Source organism: Ascaphus truei, chromosome 14, assembly GCF_040206685.1.
Source record: "Ascaphus truei isolate aAscTru1 chromosome 14, aAscTru1.hap1, whole genome shotgun sequence".
Lineage (NCBI taxonomy): Eukaryota > Metazoa > Chordata > Amphibia > Anura > Ascaphidae > Ascaphus > Ascaphus truei.
In genome coordinates this window covers 45,773,084-45,795,825 of record NC_134496.1, presented here as the reverse complement: position 1 = coordinate 45,795,825, position 22,742 = coordinate 45,773,084, and the positions used below count along the sequence as shown (strand labels likewise).

Sequence of the window (22,742 nt, the reverse complement as noted above, 5' to 3'; positions counted from 1 at the left end):
TTCAAGGTGGGCCGGCTTTTATGAAGGTTAGAAGTGAGAAGGGTTAATAATAATTAAATGTTGGCTTTTTCTGAATTGTGATGTGCGTATATCTTGTGGGGTTGTTTTTTTTTTTTTTGTTAAAATATTCTCTAGAATTGGGTTTTCTATTTAAAGTTATAACTTATCCCTCAAGCGACATTTTGACTTAAATTTTAACTTGAGTTAAATATACTGCATTTTTTTTTTGTTTTTAACTATGGAGCATATTTTCTGAAAATAGAAATGTCAGTCAATAAAAAATAACATTTGTGCATTAAACCGTATATTATTTATTTATTTTTTACCGTTATTCTGTTTCATGGAACATGGTGAATCTGGGCCAGAGTATGAAAATGTGTGATACTTTGTACCTATTCAAATGTTACTGCATCTTCCTAACACTTACAGTAGGACAGGGGTGAGAAACTGCAGTCCTCAAGGGCCACCAACAGGTCAGGTTTTCAAGATATCCCCTGCTTCAGCACAAGTGGCTCAATCAGTGGCTCAGTCGGAGCCACTGATTGAGCCACCTATGCTGAAGCAGGGGATATCCTGAAAACCTGACCTGTTGGTGGCCCTTGAAGACTGGAGTTGCCCACCCCTGGCTTGGGTGATGTAGTTGCATTAACACAGCATGTGCAGTGCACAAGTGTTTATGAACTATCGAAATGCCACATGTTTATAACACACACACAACAGAAGTTTATTGTCCATCAGGTTATTCCACCTTCTAAAGGACCAAAGGAGATTACTTGTTAGTAATCCATGCAGTGTTCAACGTCTAACAAAGACTGGGAGACTGAACTCAAACAGCGCAGATTTCTGCTATCATGACTCTAAATATAGTCTTACCCAAGTGTATTTGCAGAATTATCATGCTTTCTGCTCCAGGTTAAAAAACCACAATGTAATATGTCTGTGTGAGTTTCTGTATGCTGGCCTGTTTTATTATTCGTGATCTCAACAAGGTATTGCTTCGTTTGTGCGTTGTCCCACACAGATGCTGTACTGGGCATTCCCTACTGTAGTATGAACAAATAAATAATTTTCCTATCCATAGTATCCTTGCTTTAAACCCGAACGAAATAAAACTTGTTTTAATGCCTGCTCGTAAAAACACATCTTCATTATCAAATGCATTAAAAAAACGGATCCATGGAAAATATATATACGCCGCGCGATACGGAACAGCAATAGCAAAATAATACGCACGTTTGTTAAACCTTTACAAACAAACAGCTTACTTCCACTGGTGCATGCAGATGTGGCGTGCATTAGCATCCTTAGTGTCTGACTTCTACACATCTGGATCACTTAGCTCCTAGGTAAACGTGGTCACCTTGTTTCAGAAATGTTTAATTCAGTGATGCCTAAGCAAGCAGAAAGCACTGGAAGCAACAGAGATGGCTGATGGGTGAGCGGTCATCCAGGTATGTAAAAATACAAATTAAGCTTGTGACACCGTAACTGAGGAAGGAGAACGCTGTCTGCCGACTGCATGAGACGTACTGGGTGTAGAACTCATGTTGTTTATAATAGAAATCGCACTCCATGGCGGCCCAGTTTTCACTAAGCCGTAGTTACGCCATCTGATACTTTCCAGCAAGGGAACACAACTTGCAATCCATTCACGTGAATGGGCTAGCACAGGAGTGGCCAGCTCCAGTCCTCACGGGCCACACGTAGGTAAGGATTTATGGCTTTTCCTGCTTCAGCACAGGTGGCTCAATCAGTGGCTCTGTCTTCGTCTTCAACTGAGCCACTGATTGAGCCACCTGTGCTGAAGCAGCAACCTGACCTTTTGGTGTGGCCCGTGAGGACTGGAGTTGGCCACCCCTGAGCTAAAAGTTAGCCGTGCAATAAGGGGTTGTATGGAATAGCACTGCTTGGTAAATATGGGCCTACTGTCAAACTCACACAGACAAAAGGGGGCTCAAGGTGGTCACAGTCACACTAATAACTCTATTTCATATAGTGCTTTTCTCCCAATGGGACTCAAAGCCCGTCACATCACCTGGGAATTGAACCAGGTTCCCCTGATTCAAACTCAGTGTCAATGTTATCAGAGTCTATGCCTTTACTCACTGAGCCGCTCCTTCTGCCAGGGCATTCTTCTATTTGGGCATCAGAGCACCTGCTGTATATATGAGAGACAAACAGCACATCCTAAGCAAGGGCAGCTAAACAACACCCCTATTAAGGCAGCAGACCATGCTGTCTGTGCATTTTATTTTTATTGTTTTTACTTACTTTTAGAGCTCTCGTTTTGCCCTTTCCAATGCTTTTATTTTTTTTTACATCTGATGCAACAATCAGGAGATGTAGCTGTTTAGAATATGGAATGTGTAGGGGATTATAAAAGGTCTCTCCCTGTGCCCAGCACAGTAAAGGTAACCTCATGAGCTAGAGAAAATCGTGATTTTTAACACTAAAAAAAAATACTCTTTTTTTTTTGTTTTGTTAAAAAGAGACACTTATATAGGCATCCTTTATACGCACAACAAAGTGTGGTAGGGGGGTAAAAAAAAGTGCATATGAAAAGTCAAAATCCTTCCATCCTTAAGACAAAATATTAAGGCTATTTTTAATCTAAGATATGTCCCATGTTGATTTAATAGCAATATATGTTGTGTAGCCATCAGGTAATTGAAGCCGCCTCATTTAGTTTGAATAACTCATTTGTAAAGTGAAAAATAGAGTAGAATTTCGGCCGTGAATTGTGGTCGGGGAAGTGGGCCAAATTCCCTTCCTCCGTGGCCGTCCGTGGAGGACCAGGGGAGAAACGTTAAAACCACTTGCATAATTACAAAAAATAAAAATCAGACAGTGGTGTAATTAGGGGGAGGATTGTACAGCCAGCTCCCGTCTTCACCAACTTCCGTGCTGCAAAGGAGGAAGCTCCGAGCATTTTCTATAATGCCGACAACTACATGATGAGACATAGATGTCAAAAGATTTCCATGCTAAACCGATTGGCCAAAGTCTCCCAAAAGAGTGGTCCCTGTTACCTCAGGGGTGGATAATTCCAGTCCTCCACGGCAACAAACAGGTTAGGTTTTCAGGATACCCCTGCTTCAGCACAGGTGGCTCAGTCTTTGACTGACCCACTGATTGAGCCACCTGTGCTGGAGCAGCGATATCCTGAAAACCTGACCTGTTGGTGACCCTGGAGGACTGGAGTTGGCCAGCTCCTGCTTTAGCTGTTGGCGATGCCAGCTTTGAATTGCCCAGCACTCGCCTCTCCAACAGCAAAGGGATTAAGTGCAAAAGAGAAGGCTTTACAAACTGGCGGCTGCTGAAAAAAAAAACATCAGCGCGTCAAAATGCCTACCCGACAACAAAGCAAGAAGGGAAAATACGTAATAACGTCTATTTGGTGAGCACAGTGTTGGGTTCTCGAGCTTTCCAACGGCGAAACCCAATATTCACAGTCTTCTGCACCGAGCATAAAACTCGGCGTCCCACGAGTTTTCAGAATCATTTACACTTTTATGCCACGGGCACAGCATGTGGTCAAAACAATATCCATTCAAACTGTCCTGTCTTTTCCAAAAGGGATTCTTTGGAATGGCCGCGTCTTTGCCACAAATGCAATATACTGTACACGGCGAAATCAGGTGAAGGTGAGCGAACGAACCAGCCATCACCGTGACCTTTACCACGTGCTCTCACAGGTCAGCAACATTTGATGGAGGATTGTGTTTGCGGCATTATTCTGGTGTTGTGTTAATCGTCTTAAAAGGCATCTTTTTTTTCCAATAATGCTTGAAGCGGATGAACGTTTGTTTCTGAATTAAAACCAGGAGGGTGCATCTAGAATTAACCCATTAGGATTAGGTACTGAAAAGGCGTACACACTCCTCATTGGGTAATTGAAAAGTAGAGATGGGCAAAATGTGTCGAAATTTTGCTTGGCAGTTTATTTCCAAATTTCGCATTTTTAAATATTCTCTCATTTATTTCTTAGTCGGCGTTTTATTTTTTTAAAATTATTTTGCAATTTTTATTCCATCGCCTTCAAGTCGTGGAATATTCAAGTGAAAATGCATACTACTGGCGGCTTTTTTCAAACACCAACAGATTTGCAAATATTTAAAAATGCTAAAACCGCCATTTTTTTCGCGATGAATCTCAAACTCTATCGAGAGACAGAAAAATGTGCTCATCTCTATTTCAAAGGCATCCAACTGGTGAAATGGTTAAGGGGGAAATAGTAGCAAACCAGATAAAGCAACACAGTAAAGACACATTAACTTCACAGGTGCCTTTTCACTACATATATCCCAAGTTCTCCATCTCACTGCGGTAGCGCTGCTCAGAAACCTTGCTTTTGTGCTGCTTTGTCTCCAGATGCTGCCGGAACTCCAGCTCCTCGCCGGCGCCTGCGTTGCACATTGAACAATAGAACTGCCCGCTGGGAGTCACGCACATGGCCAAATCCCGGGGGATCCTCTGACGCGAACGAGGATTGAAGTATGGACCTGTGGCAAGAATCAAGAGTCTTTATCAGTGTCCCCGAGCAATAATGTCAACAGAAATGCGACATACACAGAAACATGCTGTAATGTTCACAGAAAATATGGGTGGACTTTCAGAAATACATCAAGCAGCCCTCTCGTTCCACAGGTATGTTATGACAGTTTTCCTTTAAAGCTGCAGACCAAGCAATATCCTACATGTGTGTTTTGTTTCAATAAATCAGTTCTTTACTATGGAAAATACTTGTGGTATTTTTTTTTAATAACTCTGAATGACATTTTTAATGTATTATAATGTAACAAACATTTTTTGTTTGTATAGTAACCATTTACAACGTCACATCCCCTTCCTCTTCTGAAACAGGCTCTGGCACACCCCTTTTTGAGCCCTACCCACTCTCTAGCAGTGCACCAATTGTATCTAGTGACTGCCTGGTCACATTATCTTCCCCACAGAACTTTGCATCTTTGGTCCTCTTCTGCTGCACTGACAGCCATTTAGTGAACCCCGAGCCGAATCTTCGTCAATTGATCACATGAGAACTGATCGATCGGTATCTTAGCTAATTACTTATCATTGTGTGGATTGTATTGATGCATATATAAAAGGGGAGAGGGGAACAGCAGTTTGGAAGGCTGCTTTAAGTACCATATTACTAAGCCATAAGCCGCCTTGTAGACTATTAACTTGAAAGGTGACAACCAAGATTGCTTGGTAAATATGGCTCAACATCTAATTAGGATGCTCAGATACCACTGAGCAATGTAATAGTCTGCTTACAATTCTTTCAGAGCCAACATGGAAATGTGGAAGCCGAGGTCTGCCAATGTACATTCATAATACATATATATTTGTGGCAAATTGCTTTTTCGTTCCAAGAGTCTGACTCCCACTGCACTGACGAGGTTAGAGATTCCATTTCCACACTCTGCTTATAAATTAAACTACTCGGGCAGCCTTTTGTATCCTTGCATTAGACATGCACAGGTGTCATATATCACTTAATCACATAGGTTGTACAAACTATACGAGAGTCAAATAATACCAACATGCTGAAACTTGTACACAACTGCGGCTTTGACATTAAATATTTATGAGTTGGTAAAGGTGGGAAATTGAATTTACGATGTCCCCTCTAAAACCACCCAAAGATGCATGTTCCTGAATCAGAATTCAGAAGAAAATAGCAGGTATCACAGGAAATGTGGTATCGCATTTTGTTTATTTCATTATGTCATGAGGTATTTTTACACTTTAGGGCAGGGGTGCTCAAATCAAGACAGGTCAGGTTTAAGGATATCCTAGCTTCAGCACAGGTGGCTCAATCAGATGCTTAGTTGCCGAAGGGCTCATCTTTGCATTCTGTTTTATTGCCTAATTATTTTTATAGGCCGTTCAAACAAATATATGTGATAACATTAGCACTTTTTTTTACTGAGATGATGAAGGGCTAATGGCCCAATTCTACCATATGGTTTCTCATAGATATAATTGAAATGACGGTGATTAAGACCGCGTCTGAAATTTGGCACGCACAATGCGCATTGGGGCGAACGTTTAATTAGCGGAAACATTGTCCGGCGCATTTCAGCAATTTCAAAAAAGTTGGGGGGAAAAAAAAAGGATTAACCCTTCAGCACCGGAGGTGATAAACAGATGTGGAAACTTGGGACAAGTTGGTCGCTGCCATTGTAAAGAATAATTTGTATAATGATAAAAAGGAATTCTACTCTCAAAAAGAGATCTACATTTAGGAAGACTGTGATCCAATATGCAGTACCTCCTAGTTTTTTTAGGATCTAGTATTTATGGCACAACATATAAGGTTAACATAAAATTCATTCATTTAATTAGTTGTTATTGAAGATATCCCATACATTAATTTGCACCCACATCTGCACGTCACTGCATACGATACCTGCAACATTCACAAAGGCACCCAGAATTCTTCATTCATTACCAAGGTAACTGCAAGACATTAAATGTGGCCGATTACCAGGCAAGATACAGATAATATTCCCAGGTACCTGTATTATTCTGAACAGTGCAAGCATTTCTTCGGCTCTGGGTCATTTTATGTTCATGCCCTTCTTTCCGAATCCTTCTCTTACTTTCTGCAGAATCCCTGGATGCAATAAAACCAGGTTATACTATTGTGCTGTTAACCAGGATGCAGCACTGCCACACGCTCAGCCACTTTTACATACAGGTCCCAGTAAGGACCATAATATGTAGTCATGTGGATTGTCAGCCCCCGATAGCTACAGGGGATAACTCGCCAAAGGGCGTGGGGCGACGTGGGGGTCCTGGAATAGCACATGCAGTATGTCCACTATGTCCTTAATAATAAAGATGCTGTTCGCAGTTAAACCAAGAGAACGCAGAAAAACCCACGTAATCTAAAAATATCAGGGCCCTTTCCATCAATCCTCCACAATACACTGTTGGTTGGATTATTAGGGATTCCTGACGTGATTCCATTGGCCATTAGATCATTGTCTGCCTAGATATAAATAAAAATAAGACATATCTTAGTGGGGAAACCCTGTGTCAGCTCCTCTTTTGACATTGGGCGGGTAACTTTATCTCAATGTGACCCAGACTCCAGCATTAGATTGTAAGCTCTTTGATGCAGGGTCTCTTTGTGTCTACAAAATGGTATGTTAGCACTATATCTATATATTATTATTAAAGATATGGTTATTATTACAATTCATATTATTAACACTGTCACTAAATCCTATGTCAAATATGATATATGTTGTGAAAAGCTATGTCATTACAATGACCACTGTCACGTGTGGCATTGCTGCGGTGATGGCGGTTATGGAGGCCACACATTGATTATATGTTAAGCTATACCTACACGCACGGGCTGCTCGGTGCCTCTGCCAGACGTAGTCTCTTAGCGTGGTTCTTTCCTTGATAGTGAGCCTGAGCTACGACCGGGGAGCTAAACGAGGCATCACACAGTTTGCAGTAATCGTTCTCTGTGGCAAGAATTACTCGCCCTCCACTTTTTGAAGATGTACCCTAAAACCAGGAAAAAGATGATTACATTTCTGCATGTGTTGATCTTTTTGTCACCACTAATAATCATTAGTAACCATGGACCAGTGATTCCCCCCCAAAAAGGGGGGGTTTCGGGAACCCCTAAGGGCCCAAGGGGTTGGCCCAAAATATGTCATTGCAGATCGGGGTCCTGAGCCCGCGTGGGGACTGCGCACCTAGTAAGGCCCAAAACTTCACCTTAGCGTGAGTGGTACAGCTATCCCTTGCAGCAGCAGCAGCAGCTTCTAAAGTCATTCCCCACAATGCTTTGCAAACACAGCGGCAAGGCATTGTGGGGTGTGACTTTGGAAGCTCCTGCAGTGATTGACAGCTGTGCCTGCACGCTGAAGTGCACTTTGGGGACTTAGTAAGCGCGTGTTCCGCCCACTATCTCAGGACACTATACTGCCTGGGATCAGTCACACAGTTTTGTTGGCGATAGTTCGATGAGTCGACAATAAGATTTATTGATTAGGGATTTGTGGAACAAAATATTTTCTTGCGGGGGTGGGGGGAGGGGGAAGGCAAAATGTAACATAAACCAGTGTTTACTTAATGTTCAATTCTGCCACAAACCACAAGTGCAAATGTTAGTGGGTATTTGAGACTTAGGTGTTTCGCCAATAAATGTATTCAATATTAAATTGCGATGGAATTATTAATGATAGAATAGCTGCATGTGTGGTCACGCATGGCAGGATATCACAAAATAAATATTATCATTGGTGCTCATGGGGAGTCCTCAAACTGTACTTTGCACTGAAAACCTCACATGTAGGAACTCAAACTTAGGAGGACTAACAAAAGCAGCAAAAGAAACACAAAATAAAAAACCTGCTTTAATGTTCGTTATATCAGTGTACAGCAAAAAAAAAAACACCACTTGTGAGCACATACACATCTCAGACGGGTCCATACACCCGCCTTTCCCCATTATCTCTTAGCATGCAATGCTTCCACTGCAGCCAGGGATTCTGCGTAATATGCACTCACAGTGTGTCACTTTTTGCTCCTTATCCATTTTAACATGGATCCCTCTTAGTTTGTGCCTGTCGCATTACACAGATTTTTTTCCGCACAGCCTGGGTTACAGAAGTGCGTGGCTAGTAATATATCAGTGAAATCGTACATTACACCAGCTACCCCACAAAATGACATTTCAAGCGGCAAGATTTTGTATTTTGTGTCGTTTCTTTGAGAAAAAGACAAAACATCCTGTTCCGATGACAGCTTTCTCCTGGCAGCCGGAGGCAAGGCTGACCATGGGTCATTTTTGGGTCCATCGGGCAAATATTCTTTGCCCGATGGACAAAGCGTCTCATCACTCAGGGAACCGGGCGGTCCCAGGACATGGATCACAGTTGAGTTCCGGGCGACCCCCCAGTTCAGGTTAATTTAAAAAAAAAAACCGAAAAAAAAAAAACACAACCTTAAAATAATCGCGAGCGACGTGGAGCGGGATCTTGAGACAAAATGAAGGCACGGGACTATTTTAGGGCTCAGAGCTTGTGGACACTTTGGTAAATCCCTCAATGAAGCACAGCTGAATAATTCAAAACTGCAAGAACAGAATGAAACATGGGGGTAATTTAACAAACGCTGACTGCATTGCACATACACAGTATTTGATTTGTATGGTAACGATGTGGGCAGACTTTATTTTTATTATCATCGGTCTAACCCGGAGGTTCTCAACTCCGGTCCTCAAGAGCCCCCAACAGTCCAGGTTTTAAGGATATCCCTGCTTTAGCACAGGTGGCTCAAGTTGACGACTGAGCCACTGATTGAGCCACCTGTGCTGAAGCAGGGACTAATTGAGTCATCTGTGCTGAAGCAGGGATTTCCTGAAAATCGGATCTGTTGGGGGGTCTTGATGACTGGAGTTGAGCCCCCCTGGTCTAACCTGTTAATCTGAAATGCTGTATACAGGCTGCACTTATACTTTGCATGGCTTTACATTGCAGCATTTTTTATTTGGGGATGTTCTAAATATAAAATACAGCATTGAACAATGTTTCTAGGCCAAAAAAAAAGCAGGGATAAACAGTTATTGTGAGAGAAAAAAAAGATATCGTCTTAAGGATATTTTATAAACACAACAATCTTGTTCTTTGATATCTGTTTATCTCCCCTTACTAAAAAGAAATGAAATTAAATGTTTTCTCTTGTACACAGATTAAATGGGAGATCATCGGTAATGTAATAATTACAAGACATAACTTAATGTGAGCTCTTCCCTTTGCTCAAGAAGGTTTCAGCTCCATCCAAATAAATAGGGCTTCACACCATACTCAAGTCTTCTGAAAGGGCGATCGCAGTGATACAGTTCATGTACTTAACCTCATATCCATATGGTTTGTACAGTATATGTTCTGCACAACCGCGCTCTTCAACTAAAGCCCCAAAGCAGAGAAGCCACCAGTGTTAGCAATATCATTTTATATACATCTAAAAGACCTAAAAAATGATTATTCTGCTGTAAGCATGTATAAAAGGGGTGGACAACTCCAGTGCTTAAGGGCCACCAACAGGTCAGGCTTTCAGGATATCCCTGCTTCAGCAAAGGTGGCTCAATCAGTGGTTCAGTCTTCTGATTGAGCCAGCTGTGCTGAATAGGGTTGCCAGGTAGCCAGTATTGAACCGGACTGTATTTGGACACTTTGTCCAGTAAAAATAATGAGAGGTAATGCTGGACACGTAAGTGTCTGGTATTGCTTCTCTGGACATAGTGACCAGAGTCAAGCGTGTCACATCTCTCACTATCGTGTCCAGTATTTTTGGAGAAGCCACCTGGCAACCCTAGTTCTGAAGCAGAGATATCCTGAAAACCAGACCTGTTGGTGGCGCTTGAGGACTGGATTTGCCCACCCCTGAAACATTGTATCACCTTTTCTTTCCAGTGAATTCCAGTGTGACAAATTGCACTTAATCTGCCTGAGCAACATTATACTAACAGGGGCCGACAGTCCCAGGGGCCACTGCATGGCCCCTGGGAGCCTCCGGCATGAAAGAATTCGGGACAGAGTATGAAGGTGGGTTCCGTGAGGCTCCGCAGTGTCTTTCCATCTGGGTTTCCCCTCGTCTCGGCGCCCTTTGCGGTTGGTCAGTGGTTTAAAACGATTAAACTGGACTCTTACATTTGGTGATGCAGACGCAGCCTGGGACGAATCCGGCTCTACCGAATGACTCATCCTGGATGAAGCCGGACAACTACTGGACGCGCAGTAATTGCGAAGCTTCTTGCTATGATTTTTACCCTAGAAAGTAATATCATTGTTAAGCATGGTTGGAAGAAAAATGGGTGAAACAAGCTCATTCGCCCTCACTGGCATGCAGCAGGAGAGGTTGAAGTGGATGGCGGACAAGTAACGGAGAGAGAAGTCATTACAGTGACGTTCTTTCCGTAGAGCAGACGTGGCAGCTACTTGGCCACTTTGGGGTAAGTGGCTGAATAATTAGTACAACGAAGTGTTGCAGTGCATGGGACTGGGGCAAGAAAGTTGCACCACTTTTCACAGCTTTAACAAGAGTTTAAAGCAGCTGTTCAAGCTGCCGTTTTTTTTTTTTTTTTTTTAAATCGATCAGCGAATATTTGGCTCGGGGGTTCACTAAATGGCCGTCAGTGCAGCAGAAGAGGACCAAAGATGCAAAGTTCTGTGGGGACGATCATGTGGCCAGGCAGTTGCTAGATACAATTGGTGCACTGCTAGAGAGAGGGAAGGGCTAAAAAAGTGGTGTGCCAGAGCCTGTTTTAGAAGAGGAAGAGGATGTGACTTTGTAAATGGTTACTATAGAAACAAAAAATGCTTGTTACATTATAATACATTAAAAATGTCATTCAGAGTTGTTTAAAAAAATTGCTACAGGTATTTTCTCATCGTACAGAACTGATTTATTAAAAGAACACACATGTAGGATATTGTTGGTCTGCAGTTTTAATCCATAACAAGGGAAAAGAAACAACAGACCCCTACTATTAATTCTGATGTGTTCACACGCAATATCCTATATGTGTGGGTTTTTTTTTTTTTTTTTAAATAAATCTGTTCTGTAGTCTTAGATACAGTAATACTCACTACATTTGTTTTTTTTTTTTATTATTCAACTCTTAATGTCATTTTTAATATACTGAGTATCCTTTGATTTCTATGGCAGTCTCCAGTAAGATCTTTGCAACACTTTCCTATTTGTGATAATTGGTTGCCAATATTCCCAGCAGTTTGAGCTGCAAACTGTACAATAGATCATGTTACCTTAGTCATTTAAGAATACATTGTAGCTGCTGAGTTACACTGACTGAAGGATTGATTTGAAACTGAAAGGCAGCCATTTAGTGAACCCTGGCAAGCAGGATCTTTGCTGACCGACCACGGGAGAATGAATCGATCAGCAGCTTCGGTAACTAGTTTTCAATAAAGGTAATCAACGACTGCATATATTAAAAAATAATAATCATCATTTTTTTTTAAAACTGCCGCTTGTATTGCGTCTTCAAAGAAAATCAGCTGACTAATTAGTACCGATGTTTTTATAAGAATCGTGGTATCGGACTCCAGGTCCGTATTGGAGTTTGGAGACAAGTCCCATTTCTCTTTCCTGTCCGAACGCCTTGGTTTCAATCTCTGCCTGGCTACTCAAGAATTCGGGAACACTACCAATAAAAAGGTCACCAAGATGCCACAAGTACCACGGTGACACTGCCGTCATTTATATACCCAACGCCACTGCCATGGCAAGACGATGGCAGCGGTTCCACATTGTATCCCACTATAGGAAAATGCATTGCTATCATCATCATCATCATCATCATCTTCATCATCGTCATTTACTGCCAGTAACATTTTAAGACAAGTCTATTGTGCAAAACAAATGTAGTTTACGCTTAAAAACACCCAGAAATGATCCAAAAATTCAAGACTAACCCCATTTTCGCACAGGTTTCATGAAATAAAAGGAGCAGGATCACGGGCGGCAGAATCTCTGAAAAGTTCAAACAATGTTGTAATAATAGATCTGTCATTTTAATCTGATTACCAGTGGCTCCTAAAATAGTACATGACTCGATGGCAATCTGCATTGCAACTCTAAGATATAGACATACACCCACTTTCCCTGAGAAACAGCTGTATCCAACGCCAGTGTAGCGGATTCTAAATGTTAAAAGGTATGTTACTGCCACGTCAAAAGAACGGATTCAGAGTAACACCACGAGCTGCCTCCCTAACTCCTATAGTGTCAGAGTGGTCAAGAACACATAGGCACAGAAGTGGTTAATCTATCAGGGATGTCAGATTCAGCACCTAGAAAAAAAAACCATAATTGTATTCTTCCATAACTTAAGTTATCAAGTGTTTGGCTTAGCAGTGCAAACATTCCCAGCCAATGTAATGTACATTGGCCTCTTAAAAACTGGGAAGACCTCATATTTCATATATATTGGTCATCGTACGCTTGGTCAAACAATGCGGCAACGTTTTATGGGAAACAGCATTTCCACTCACTTGTCCCCTTCGGAAAAGTAATTACTGTATATAACACCAATATTAGTACCAATTAGTAGCAATAATTAGTATTGTGGTTATTGATCAGTACTGCGTTCAAACCACATGGACCATCGGAACCAAATGATGACCCTTATCTGGATTCTGTAAAACACACTCCTAAAACCACAGCATTTACAGCAGACCAGCACTGGGTTGTCCTATTTCTTCTGGCCATGGCAACCTGTGAGCCTTTTCAATATTCTGCAAAGCTGCTTTAAATGAATGGAGTACACAGCTTTCCTGACATGGAGAAGTGGCTTCACAGTTGAATGAATATGAATGAATATGAGCCTATTTCTAGTCGGATCCAAGAGAGGCTGGATGACCCCACTGCAGGCTGCAACCCACACAGTTACATTTGGAGTTTTCAACAAGGCACACAGGTTTGGATTGCGTGGTTTAGGACTAGTTACTTGGCAAGGGTGGATATGCTGCTTTACTTTGGTTAGGGCTTTAAATGGGTCACTTTTAAAAGGATAGATGTGAATCCATCGCTGTTATATCATAGGGTTTCGCTCATCAACAGAAGCACAGTGACTTGTTTTTTCTGGGTAATAACACTTTCCATTATTTCAGCTGGAACGCAGCGTAAAACTTTCCAGCTTCCTAGCGCAGGCGCGCTCAACTGCAGTCCTCAAGACCCCCCACCAGGTCAGGTTTTCTGGATATCCCTGCTTCAGCACAGGTGGCTCAGTCTCTGCTTCAGCACAGGTGGTTCAATCAGTCCCTGCTTCAGGACAGGTGGCTCAGTCTTCGAAGCAGGGATATCCTGAAAACCTGACCTGTTCAGGAGGGGCCTGGTTGACTGGAGTTCCCCAGCCCTGGCTTAGCGTATCGTTGTACAAAATAATACCAACTGCTTATCTGGAACTCCAAATAATAATAAAATAAATTGGGGGGAGGGGATTAGTGTTTTCTAAAATGATACACAGAGAAATCTGAGGAACAATGCGTTTAAATTCCCTTTAAGGCCTAGCTCTAACTATTGACGCCTAAAATAAATAGAATAAAATGTAAGCAAATAAATGACGTCGGAAAAATAAATAATGTGAAAGAACAAGCAGCGGACTAGTAAATTCCAGCAGCAAGAGAACATTATTCAAATCACAATGTTAGTTAATTTGTAATGCTGAGAAAAACTGAATTATCCCGTCGTGTCTCAAACAACCAACAATAACATTGCAAACTTTTCGACGCCAACACTAATTATCTCTGGAAATTCTGCTATATAAAGTGCTGTGTACATGGTCTGTACTATCAAATAATATATTCTGTTTATTATTATAAATTACTCACACATTTCTCCAACTAAGTATACATGTATAGCAATACTTGGGTAATGACACTGTATATTATTCACTATTTCATTTTTTTTTAAGTTTGTATGTTATACTATAAAACACTACTTTGAACCACATTCTGTATAGGAATCTTTTCTACGTACAGTATAAAAAGTATTGGTCATGCCTTGATGTTGGCTGCGGGCTTACAACGCTTTTGCCAAAGGGTTGAACTAAATGACCCTTACCCATGAGCAGCCTAGCACTGAAGTATTGTACTGTATGTTGTGTCACTTTGTATGTTGCACTGGGCCTTTCTGTTTTTGTTAGTAGAAAAAGTATGTTGCCCTCGAAGCCTAGGAACCTGGCTCATTACGTTTTTTTAACCCTTTCAACCCGGGCAGAAAAAAAATGCAATATATTACAGGCAAATGTGGAATTTCCATGGTTCAAGACCATTAGGTCATGTGCTATAAGTTACTAATCCGATAATACCCACACAAAGTGTGTTTATTATAAGCGCTGTCTGACTGTCTCTTTCCCAAAATATATGCAGCATGCTCAAAACATTTCTGCGTCTGCACAGGATATCTTTAGCGGTGTGGAGCTGCTCGGGAAGAAAGGAAAAACCTGGTGCTCGGGCCAGCCTTACCTGGTAGTGTGCCGTAGCTTGTTGAGCAGAATTCAGAGTGACATTACACAGCTTGCAGGACAGAGGTTTGCAAAGATCCTCCAGAGAAGGGTCTTGTTCCAAGAGCTTTGCAAGTTCTTCATCCTGTGTGACCTCCAGGGGTGGTGGGTGGAATGCATGAGTCGGTGGTCTTTGCGACCGAGCAGGCAGCGGGAGGACCACTTGTCTTTTGCCCACTCCAGTGGCTGAAGAGAAAGCAGACTGCTCAGGGTGAGGTGGAGTGTTGGAATGCTGTAACACAATCATTTGCCGAGATGGGCTCTGGAAGGGCCGTAATGAAAGAGGAAGGTTTGCTTACAGGAATGGACCATTAAGTCCAAAGCGATATGAAGCATAACCTTTAAATGCTGAAAAAGACCTGCAAGGAAGACACAGAAAGCTTTTTTGGTAAGCATTAAGCACCTATCATTTTAGCCACAAGAAAAAACATTTCAGATAAAGAATGCCAATCAAAACGTAACTCGGGTATTGGCTAGCTGGTCTTCGAAATAAAATATTTGAAGGGCACTCAAATAGACATTTTGGCAATTGCCTAAAAGCTGCGATTTTCTAATGGACATGTTTTTATAGGACAACTAGGTTATTTCAACGTTTTCTATTCTGTTATGTCTTGTAAACAAGTAAATATATATGGATAGGTACAAATTATGGAATGCACTCCCGGGCCTTAAAAAATGGATACATTGATATATATGAAGTCATGCACACACTTAGAAGTGTGAAGTCCAGTCCAAAATGAAGAGTGTAATATATCCTCTATTTGTAGTTCTTGTAGGAGGGAACCCCCTGCATCTCCTCAAATTAAAGGCCAACATAGTGTAAAACAGAAGCACATAGAACAAAGAACACCATAAAAAATAATGCCACTTTAATGACGAATATCAATACAGGTTAAAAACTTGTCCCCAATGTGAGTGTCTAAAATATGCCAGTTGCTAGGCTCCGTTGGCTCAATGCTCCCTTCCAGGTAGCAACGCCCGGCAACAGCGCACTTCATCAGGCTGGGCTAAAGCAAGCGCAAAGCTGGCTCTCAATGATTCAGTCTGGCTACTAAGTTGTTTATATTGTGGTCCACCAGAGATATATATATATATATATATATATATATAAATATATATATATATATTATATATTATATATATATATTATATATTATATATATATATATATATATATATATATATATATATATATATATATATATAAAATCACTTATGAGCACATTCACATGGTGGAGTTTTCTTTTTTTGCCTTTTTCACTCTCCATAACTTAAAATGTATATGATATATATATATTTGGAACTGAGAATTGTTTTAACTGTTACAAGTTATCACTGTAACACTGACCAATCAGGATGGTCCCTTCAGCTCAGACAGTATTATTTTGCATAAGGAGAGTTTTACCGTATGCTCACAGCTTTCGGACATTTGGCTCTGTAATTAGCTCACCGGTTGCCATGGATACACGGAAACTGTCTCCTACTCACCTCTGGGAACCGCTTGCCCAAAAAAGTTCCATTCGCCCACAATTCATGGGAGAGACCAGCTGACACTTCAATGTCAAACACACAGATTTTCGGCCTTTCAATTTCCCTTGTGGTTTGCTCGGAGACCCTGATTAATAGTACGTTCCCCAGTCAGTGGTACAATGTTACCAATATGCAATAAGACGCTGTCTCACTTACTGGGTTCGTGGAAATCAAGGCGACTTTGCTTTGCTGTCAGGGAATCCCGTGCATGAGAGACACCCCATCATCAAATAACAAGGTGGCTGAGACACCAGATTCCTTACACTGAGACACTAACCCACAACACACTACCCCGGGGGAAATAAGGAACGGAACAAAAATCTATCAGTGGCTGTTTTACTTTTCTACATCATGAATGTATTGGACATGGTACATTATAGCAGGGGTTCTCAACCCCAGTCCTCAAGGGCCACCAACAGGTCAGGTTTTAAGGATATCCCTGCTTCAGCACAGGTGGCGCAGTCTTTGAGCCACCTGTGCTGAAGCAGGGACTGATTGAGCCCCCTGTGTTGAAGCAGGGATATCCTCAAAACCTGAAGCCTCGGAGGGCAGTCTTTACGGGACCCCTGCAGTACAACATACCGGATTTCTACCAATGTGCCTGTTATTGTCCTACTGTTTGTTCTGAGACAAGTCTACGTGGGCATCTGAGAACATCCGGACCCGCCAGATCGGACCCATATGTATGGTAGATCTAGTATATTCTATAGACTCTGGACTCTTTGAGGTGCTGATTACAGTCCTCGTTTCACTTCGTGTATTATCACTTAATTGTTGAGTATTTTTCTAGAAGTATTTTTTTTTGTCAGTAGAAGACTGAGCCACGGATGGAGCCACCTGTGCTGAATCTGGGAAATCCTTCAAATCTGACCTGTTGGCGGGTTATAGTTACATAGTTACATAGTTATAGAGCAGACGAGGATGAAAAAATACAGGCGTCCATCAAGTTCAACCTATGCTACACTTAGACGTTAGATACTTTATCCTATATTTTACAGTACAGTATATTGATCCAGAGGAAGGCAAACACAAAACCCCAGTGACACATCATCCAATGATATCTCATAAGGGGGAAAATAAATTCCTTCCTGACTCCAAGAATTGGCAATCAGATTACTCCCTGAATTAACATCCTTCCCATGTTTACTTATTTGGTATATCCCTGTATACCTCTCCTTTCTAAAAAAGAAGTCCAACATTTTCTTGAAGATATCTATTGTATCTGCCATCACAGTCTCCATGGGTAATGAATTCCATATTGTAACTGCCCTTACTGTAAAGAACCCTTTCCTATGTTGCTGGTGAAATCTCCTTTCCTCCAACCTTAAGGGATGACCCTGTGTCATTTGTGCTGCCCTTGGGATAAATAATTATTTTGAAATCTCCTTGTACTGTCCCCGAATATATTTGTATATAGTTATCAATCATATCCCCTCTTAGACGTCACTTTTCTAATGTAAACATATCTAATTTAGCTAGCCCCTCCTCATAAATCAGATTATCCGCCCCCTTTATTAATCTGGCGGCTCTTCCCTGCACTTTCTCTAGTTCTATAATGTCATTTTTATGGAGTGAGGACTGCAGTAGAGAATTCACCTGACCTTTGGCTTGTGGGGTTGTGTAATTTGCAACACAACGCCTTTTACATATAATCCTATAAAAAAGGACAGACATTATAAACCATGCAATATGCAATTTACTATATCCGAGAGAGATGAGGCGATGTGACTCTCCAACAGAGTCCTAAATAATGTCACCAGTAATCTATGCTTCCAGTTCAGTTTGCATCCATTAATATGTATTGCAGGATGAAAGGAATAATTTCAGTGGCACAGTAGAATATAGGGATACTAACAGAGAGTATTTACAGCATTGGAGAGGAATTCACGGCTGGTTGCTCTGTCACTCAATGGGTTAAAAGTACCAAGCAAAGAATGGACATTCCTTTATAGAAGGGATTCCTTGCGTTGGGAAACAGACGTTGGTATCTGATGGTCTTACCTTGTCCAATAACACTATTCCCCCACCTGTTACTATGACATACTATTGCAAATGTAGTGCCCGTCATTCATTAGGAGGAAACAGTAATACAAAGTGATGCATAGCCATATTATATATTATAAGACCGCATGTGCATTCTCAGCATCAGTGAGCTCATTGATTTGGAAGGATTCTCAGTCATTGGTCTAATACATTGAAATTACAATTCTAGTCAATTAAACAAACATTATAAATACGTCTACACAAATTATATATATATATATATATATATATATATATATATATATATATATATATATATATATATATATATATATATATATATATATATATATATAACACACATATAACCGCATCACTACCAGAAAAAATAATAATGGATCAAAAACTACATTTAAACCAAAAAATAAGGCGTGTAGTGGTGCTACGGGAAAAAATATAGAGAAACACAAAAAAGGCAGAAAGTCCCAAAACAAGCACTCAAATCCAAAAATAACACATGGCTAAATAATGAAAAAATATATAAACAATTTATTAATCATGGATCATTTGGAAAGAGGGAACAGGGAGAGAATAAATCCGTTGTGCCCTGTTCCTTCTGTCACTGATTCAGGACTGGAAACAGGCTTTCGTTCACGCCCAGGAGCACCGGGAATTGTATCATTTATAAAAAATATATATTTTATAAGGTGTGCAGCATTCACTTCATTTGTCTAATATATAAATCTACACACATAAATTAGTAAGATTAGGGTTATTAACCATGGAATACAAGTGTGAGTAATGCTGCCTTCCACTGAGTGATACCGCTGAGTGTAAGTAATGCTGCCTTACGCTGAGAGATCTGGCTCAGGATGGTGAGTGTGAGTAATGCTGCCTAGCACTGAGTGATGTGACTCAGGATGCTGCTGAGTGTGAGTAATGCTGCCTGGCACTGAGTGATGTGACTCAGGATGCTGAGTGTGAGTAATACTGCCTGGCACTGAGTGATGTGGCTCAGGATGCTGCTGAGTGTGAGTAATGCTGCCTGGCACTGAGTGATGTGACTCAGGATGCTGCTGAGTGTGAGTAATGCTGCCTAGCACTGAGTGATGTGACTCAGGATGCTGCTGAGTGTGAGTAATACTGCCTGGCACTGAGTGATATGACTCAGGATGCTGCTGAGTGTGAATGTGAGTAATGCTGCCTGGCACTGAGTGATGTGACTCAGGATGCTGCTGAGTGTGAGTAATGCTGCCTGGCACTGTGATGTGACTCAGGATGCTGCTGAGTGTGAGTAATGCTGCCTGGCACTGTGATGTGACTCAGGATGCTGCTGAGTGTGAGTAATGCTGCCTGGCACTGTGATGTGACTCAGGATGGGGAGTGTGAGTAATGCTGCCTAGCACTGAGTGATGTGGCTCAGGATGCTGAGTGTGAGTAATACTGCCTGGCACTGAGTGATGTGGCTCAGGATGCTGAGTGTGAGTAATACTGCCTGGCACTGAGCGATGTGACTCAGGAGGCTGCTGAGTGTGAGTAATGCTGCCTGGCACTGAGTGATGTGACTCAGGATGCTGCTGAGTGTGAGTAATACTGCCTGGCACTGTGCTGCAGGTTACTCACACAGTGCTGCAGGTTACTCACACAGTGCTGCAGGTTACTCACACAGTGCTGCAGGTTACTCACACAGTGCTGCTGCTGCAGGTTACTCACACAGTGCTGCTGCTGCAGGTTACTCACACAGTGCTGCAGGTTACTCACACAGTGCTGCAGGTTACTCACACAGTGCTGCAGGTTACTCACACAGTGCTGCTGCTGCAGGTTACTCACACAGTGCTGCTGATTACTCACACAGTGCTGCAGGTTACTCACACAGTGCTGCTGGTTACTCACACCGTGCTGCTGGTTACTCACACCGTGCTGCAGGTTACTCACACAGTGCTGCAGGTTACTCACACGGTGATGCAGGTTACTCACACAGTGATGCAGGTTACTCACACAGTGATGCAGGTTACTCACACAGTGCTGCTGCTGCAGGTTACTCACACAGTGCTGCAGGTTACTCACACAGTGCTGCAGGTTACTCACACAGTGCTGCAGGTTACTCACACAGTGCTGCAGGTTACTCACACAGTGCTGCAGGTTACTCACACAGTGCTGCAGGTTACTCACACAGTGCTGCTGCTGCAGGTTACTCACACAGTGCTGCAGGTTACTCACACAGTGCTGCAGGTTACTCACACAGTGCTGCTGCTGCAGGTTACTCACTCAGTGCTGCAGATTACTCACACAGTGCTGCAGGTTACTCACACAGTGCTGCAGGTTACTCACACAGTGCTGCTGCTGCAGGTTACTCACACAGTGCTGCTGCTGCAGGTTACTCACACAGTGCTGCAGGTTACTCACACAGTGCTGCAGGTTACTCACACAGTGCTGCAGGTTACTCACACAGTGCTGCAGGTTACTCACACAGTGCTGCAGGTTACTCACACAGTGCTGCTGCTGCAGGTTACTCACACAGTGCTGCTGATTACTCACACAGTGCTGCAGGTTACTCACACAGTGCTGCTGGTTACTCACACCGTGCTGCTGGTTACTCACACAGTGATGCAGGTTACTCACACAGTGCTGCTGCTGCAGGTTACTCACACAGTGATGCAGGTTACTCACACAGTGCTGCTGCTGCAGGTTACTCACACAGTGATGCTGCTGCAGGTTACTCACAGTGATGCAGGTTACTCACACAGTGCTGCAGGTTACTCACACAGTGCTGCAGGTTACTCACAGTGATGCAGGTTACTCACACAGTGCTGCAGGTTACTCACACAGTGCTGCAGCTGCAGGTTACTCACACAGTGCTGCAGATTACTCACACAGTGCTGCAGGTTACTCACACAGTGCTGCAGGTTACTCACACAGTGCTGCTGCTGCAGGTTACTCACACAGTGCTGCTGCTGCAGGTTACTCACACAGTGCTGCTGCTGCAGGTTACTCACACAGTGCTGCAGGTTACTCACACAGTGCTGCAGGTTACTCACACAGTGCTGCTGCTGCAGGTTACTCACACAGTGCTGCTGATTACTCACACAGTGCTGCAGGTTACTCACACAGTGCTGCAGGTTACTCACACAGTGCTGCTGATTACTCACACAGTGCTGCTGGTTACTCACAGTGATGCAGGTTACTCACACAGTGCTGCTGCTGCAGGTTACTCACACAGTGCTGCTGCTGCAGGTTACTCACACAGCTGCTGGTTACTCACACAGTGCTGCAGGTTACTCACACAGTGCTGCTGCAGGTTACTCACACAGTGCTGCTGCAGGTTACTCACACAGTGCTGCTGCAGGTTACTCACACAGGGCTGCAGGTTACTCACACAGTGCTGCTGCTGCAGGTTACTCACACAGGGCTGCAGGTTACTCACACAGTGCTGCAGGTTACTCACACAGTGCTGCAGGTTACTCACACAGTGATGCAGGTTACTCACACAGTGATGCAGGTTACTCACACAGGGCTGCAGGTTACTCACACAGGGCTGCAGGTTACTCACACAGTGCTGCAGGTTACTCACACAGTGCTGCAGGTTACTCACACAGTGCTGCAGGTTACTCACACAGTGATGCAGGTTACTCACACAGGGCTGCAGGTTACTCACACAGTGCTGCAGGTTACTCACACAGTGCTGCAGGTTACTCACACAGTGATGCAGGTTACTCACACAGTGATGCAGGTTACTCACACAGGGCTGCAGGTTACTCACACAGTGCTGCAGGTTACTCACACAGTGATGCAGGTTACTCACACAGTGATGCAGGTTACTCACACAGTGATGCAGGTTACTCACACAGTGCTGCTGCTGCAGGTTACTCACACCGTGCTGCTGGTTACTCACACAGTGCTGCAGGGATGCTGTGAGGACCAGCCTGTCAGTCAGGGTTGCTGATGCTGATGCATGCGCAGAGCTTCATCCTGTGAGAGTCCCGGGCCCGGGAGCAGCCGGCTGCTTTCCTGCTCCTGTGCAGCTGCTGCAGGGATCACACACCGAGCCCAGGCCTGGCAGCAGCTCCCTCCCTCCTCCCTGCGCGAGCTTCCGGGGCCGCCCGGCCTCTTATTGGCTGCCAGTGACTACAGAGCCCTGCTGCCCATGCAGCATCCCTACCCTCCC

At 42.8% G+C, this 22,742-nt stretch overlaps 1 protein-coding gene across 5 annotated transcripts; it reads right to left on the bottom strand.

Annotated features, from left to right (window-relative positions):
• Positions 1–552: 552 nt before the first annotated feature.
• ZMAT3 (zinc finger matrin-type 3) lies at positions 553–22,666 on the bottom strand. Of its 5 annotated transcripts, none has more exons than XM_075570743.1 (6): positions 22,470–22,666; positions 15,027–15,423; positions 10,689–10,808; positions 7,367–7,533; positions 6,528–6,625; positions 553–4,502 (listed from the first exon to the last, which is right to left on the bottom strand). In XM_075570743.1, exons 2-6 carry the CDS (start codon positions 15,309–15,311, stop codon positions 4,294–4,296), a joined length of 879 nt encoding a protein of 292 aa, XP_075426858.1. In that variant the 5' UTR covers positions 15,312–15,423; positions 22,470–22,666; the 3' UTR covers positions 553–4,293. The 5 variants fall into 5 exon arrangements, with proteins under 5 accessions (XP_075426858.1, XP_075426859.1, XP_075426860.1 ...); XM_075570744.1 differs by lacking the exon at positions 22,470–22,666 and adding an exon at positions 20,450–20,510; XM_075570745.1 differs by lacking the exon at positions 22,470–22,666 and adding an exon at positions 20,264–20,303.
• Positions 22,667–22,742: the final 76 nt, after the last annotated feature.

Bases quoted from the DNA above. Each gene is read 5' to 3' on its own strand.
- ZMAT3 (XM_075570743.1), bottom strand. From the start codon at position 15,311: ATGATTGTGTTACAGCATTCCAACACTCCACCTCACCCTGAGCAGTCT. The intron at 10,809-15,026 runs GTAAGGCTGGCC...ATTACTTTCTAG, and splicing joins AAGCTACGGCACACTACCAG to GGTAAAAATCATAGCAAGAA. The intron at 6,626-7,366 runs GTAGGTATAGCT...TATTGCATCCAG, and splicing joins GCACCGAGCAGCCCGTGCGT to GGATTCTGCAGAAAGTAAGA.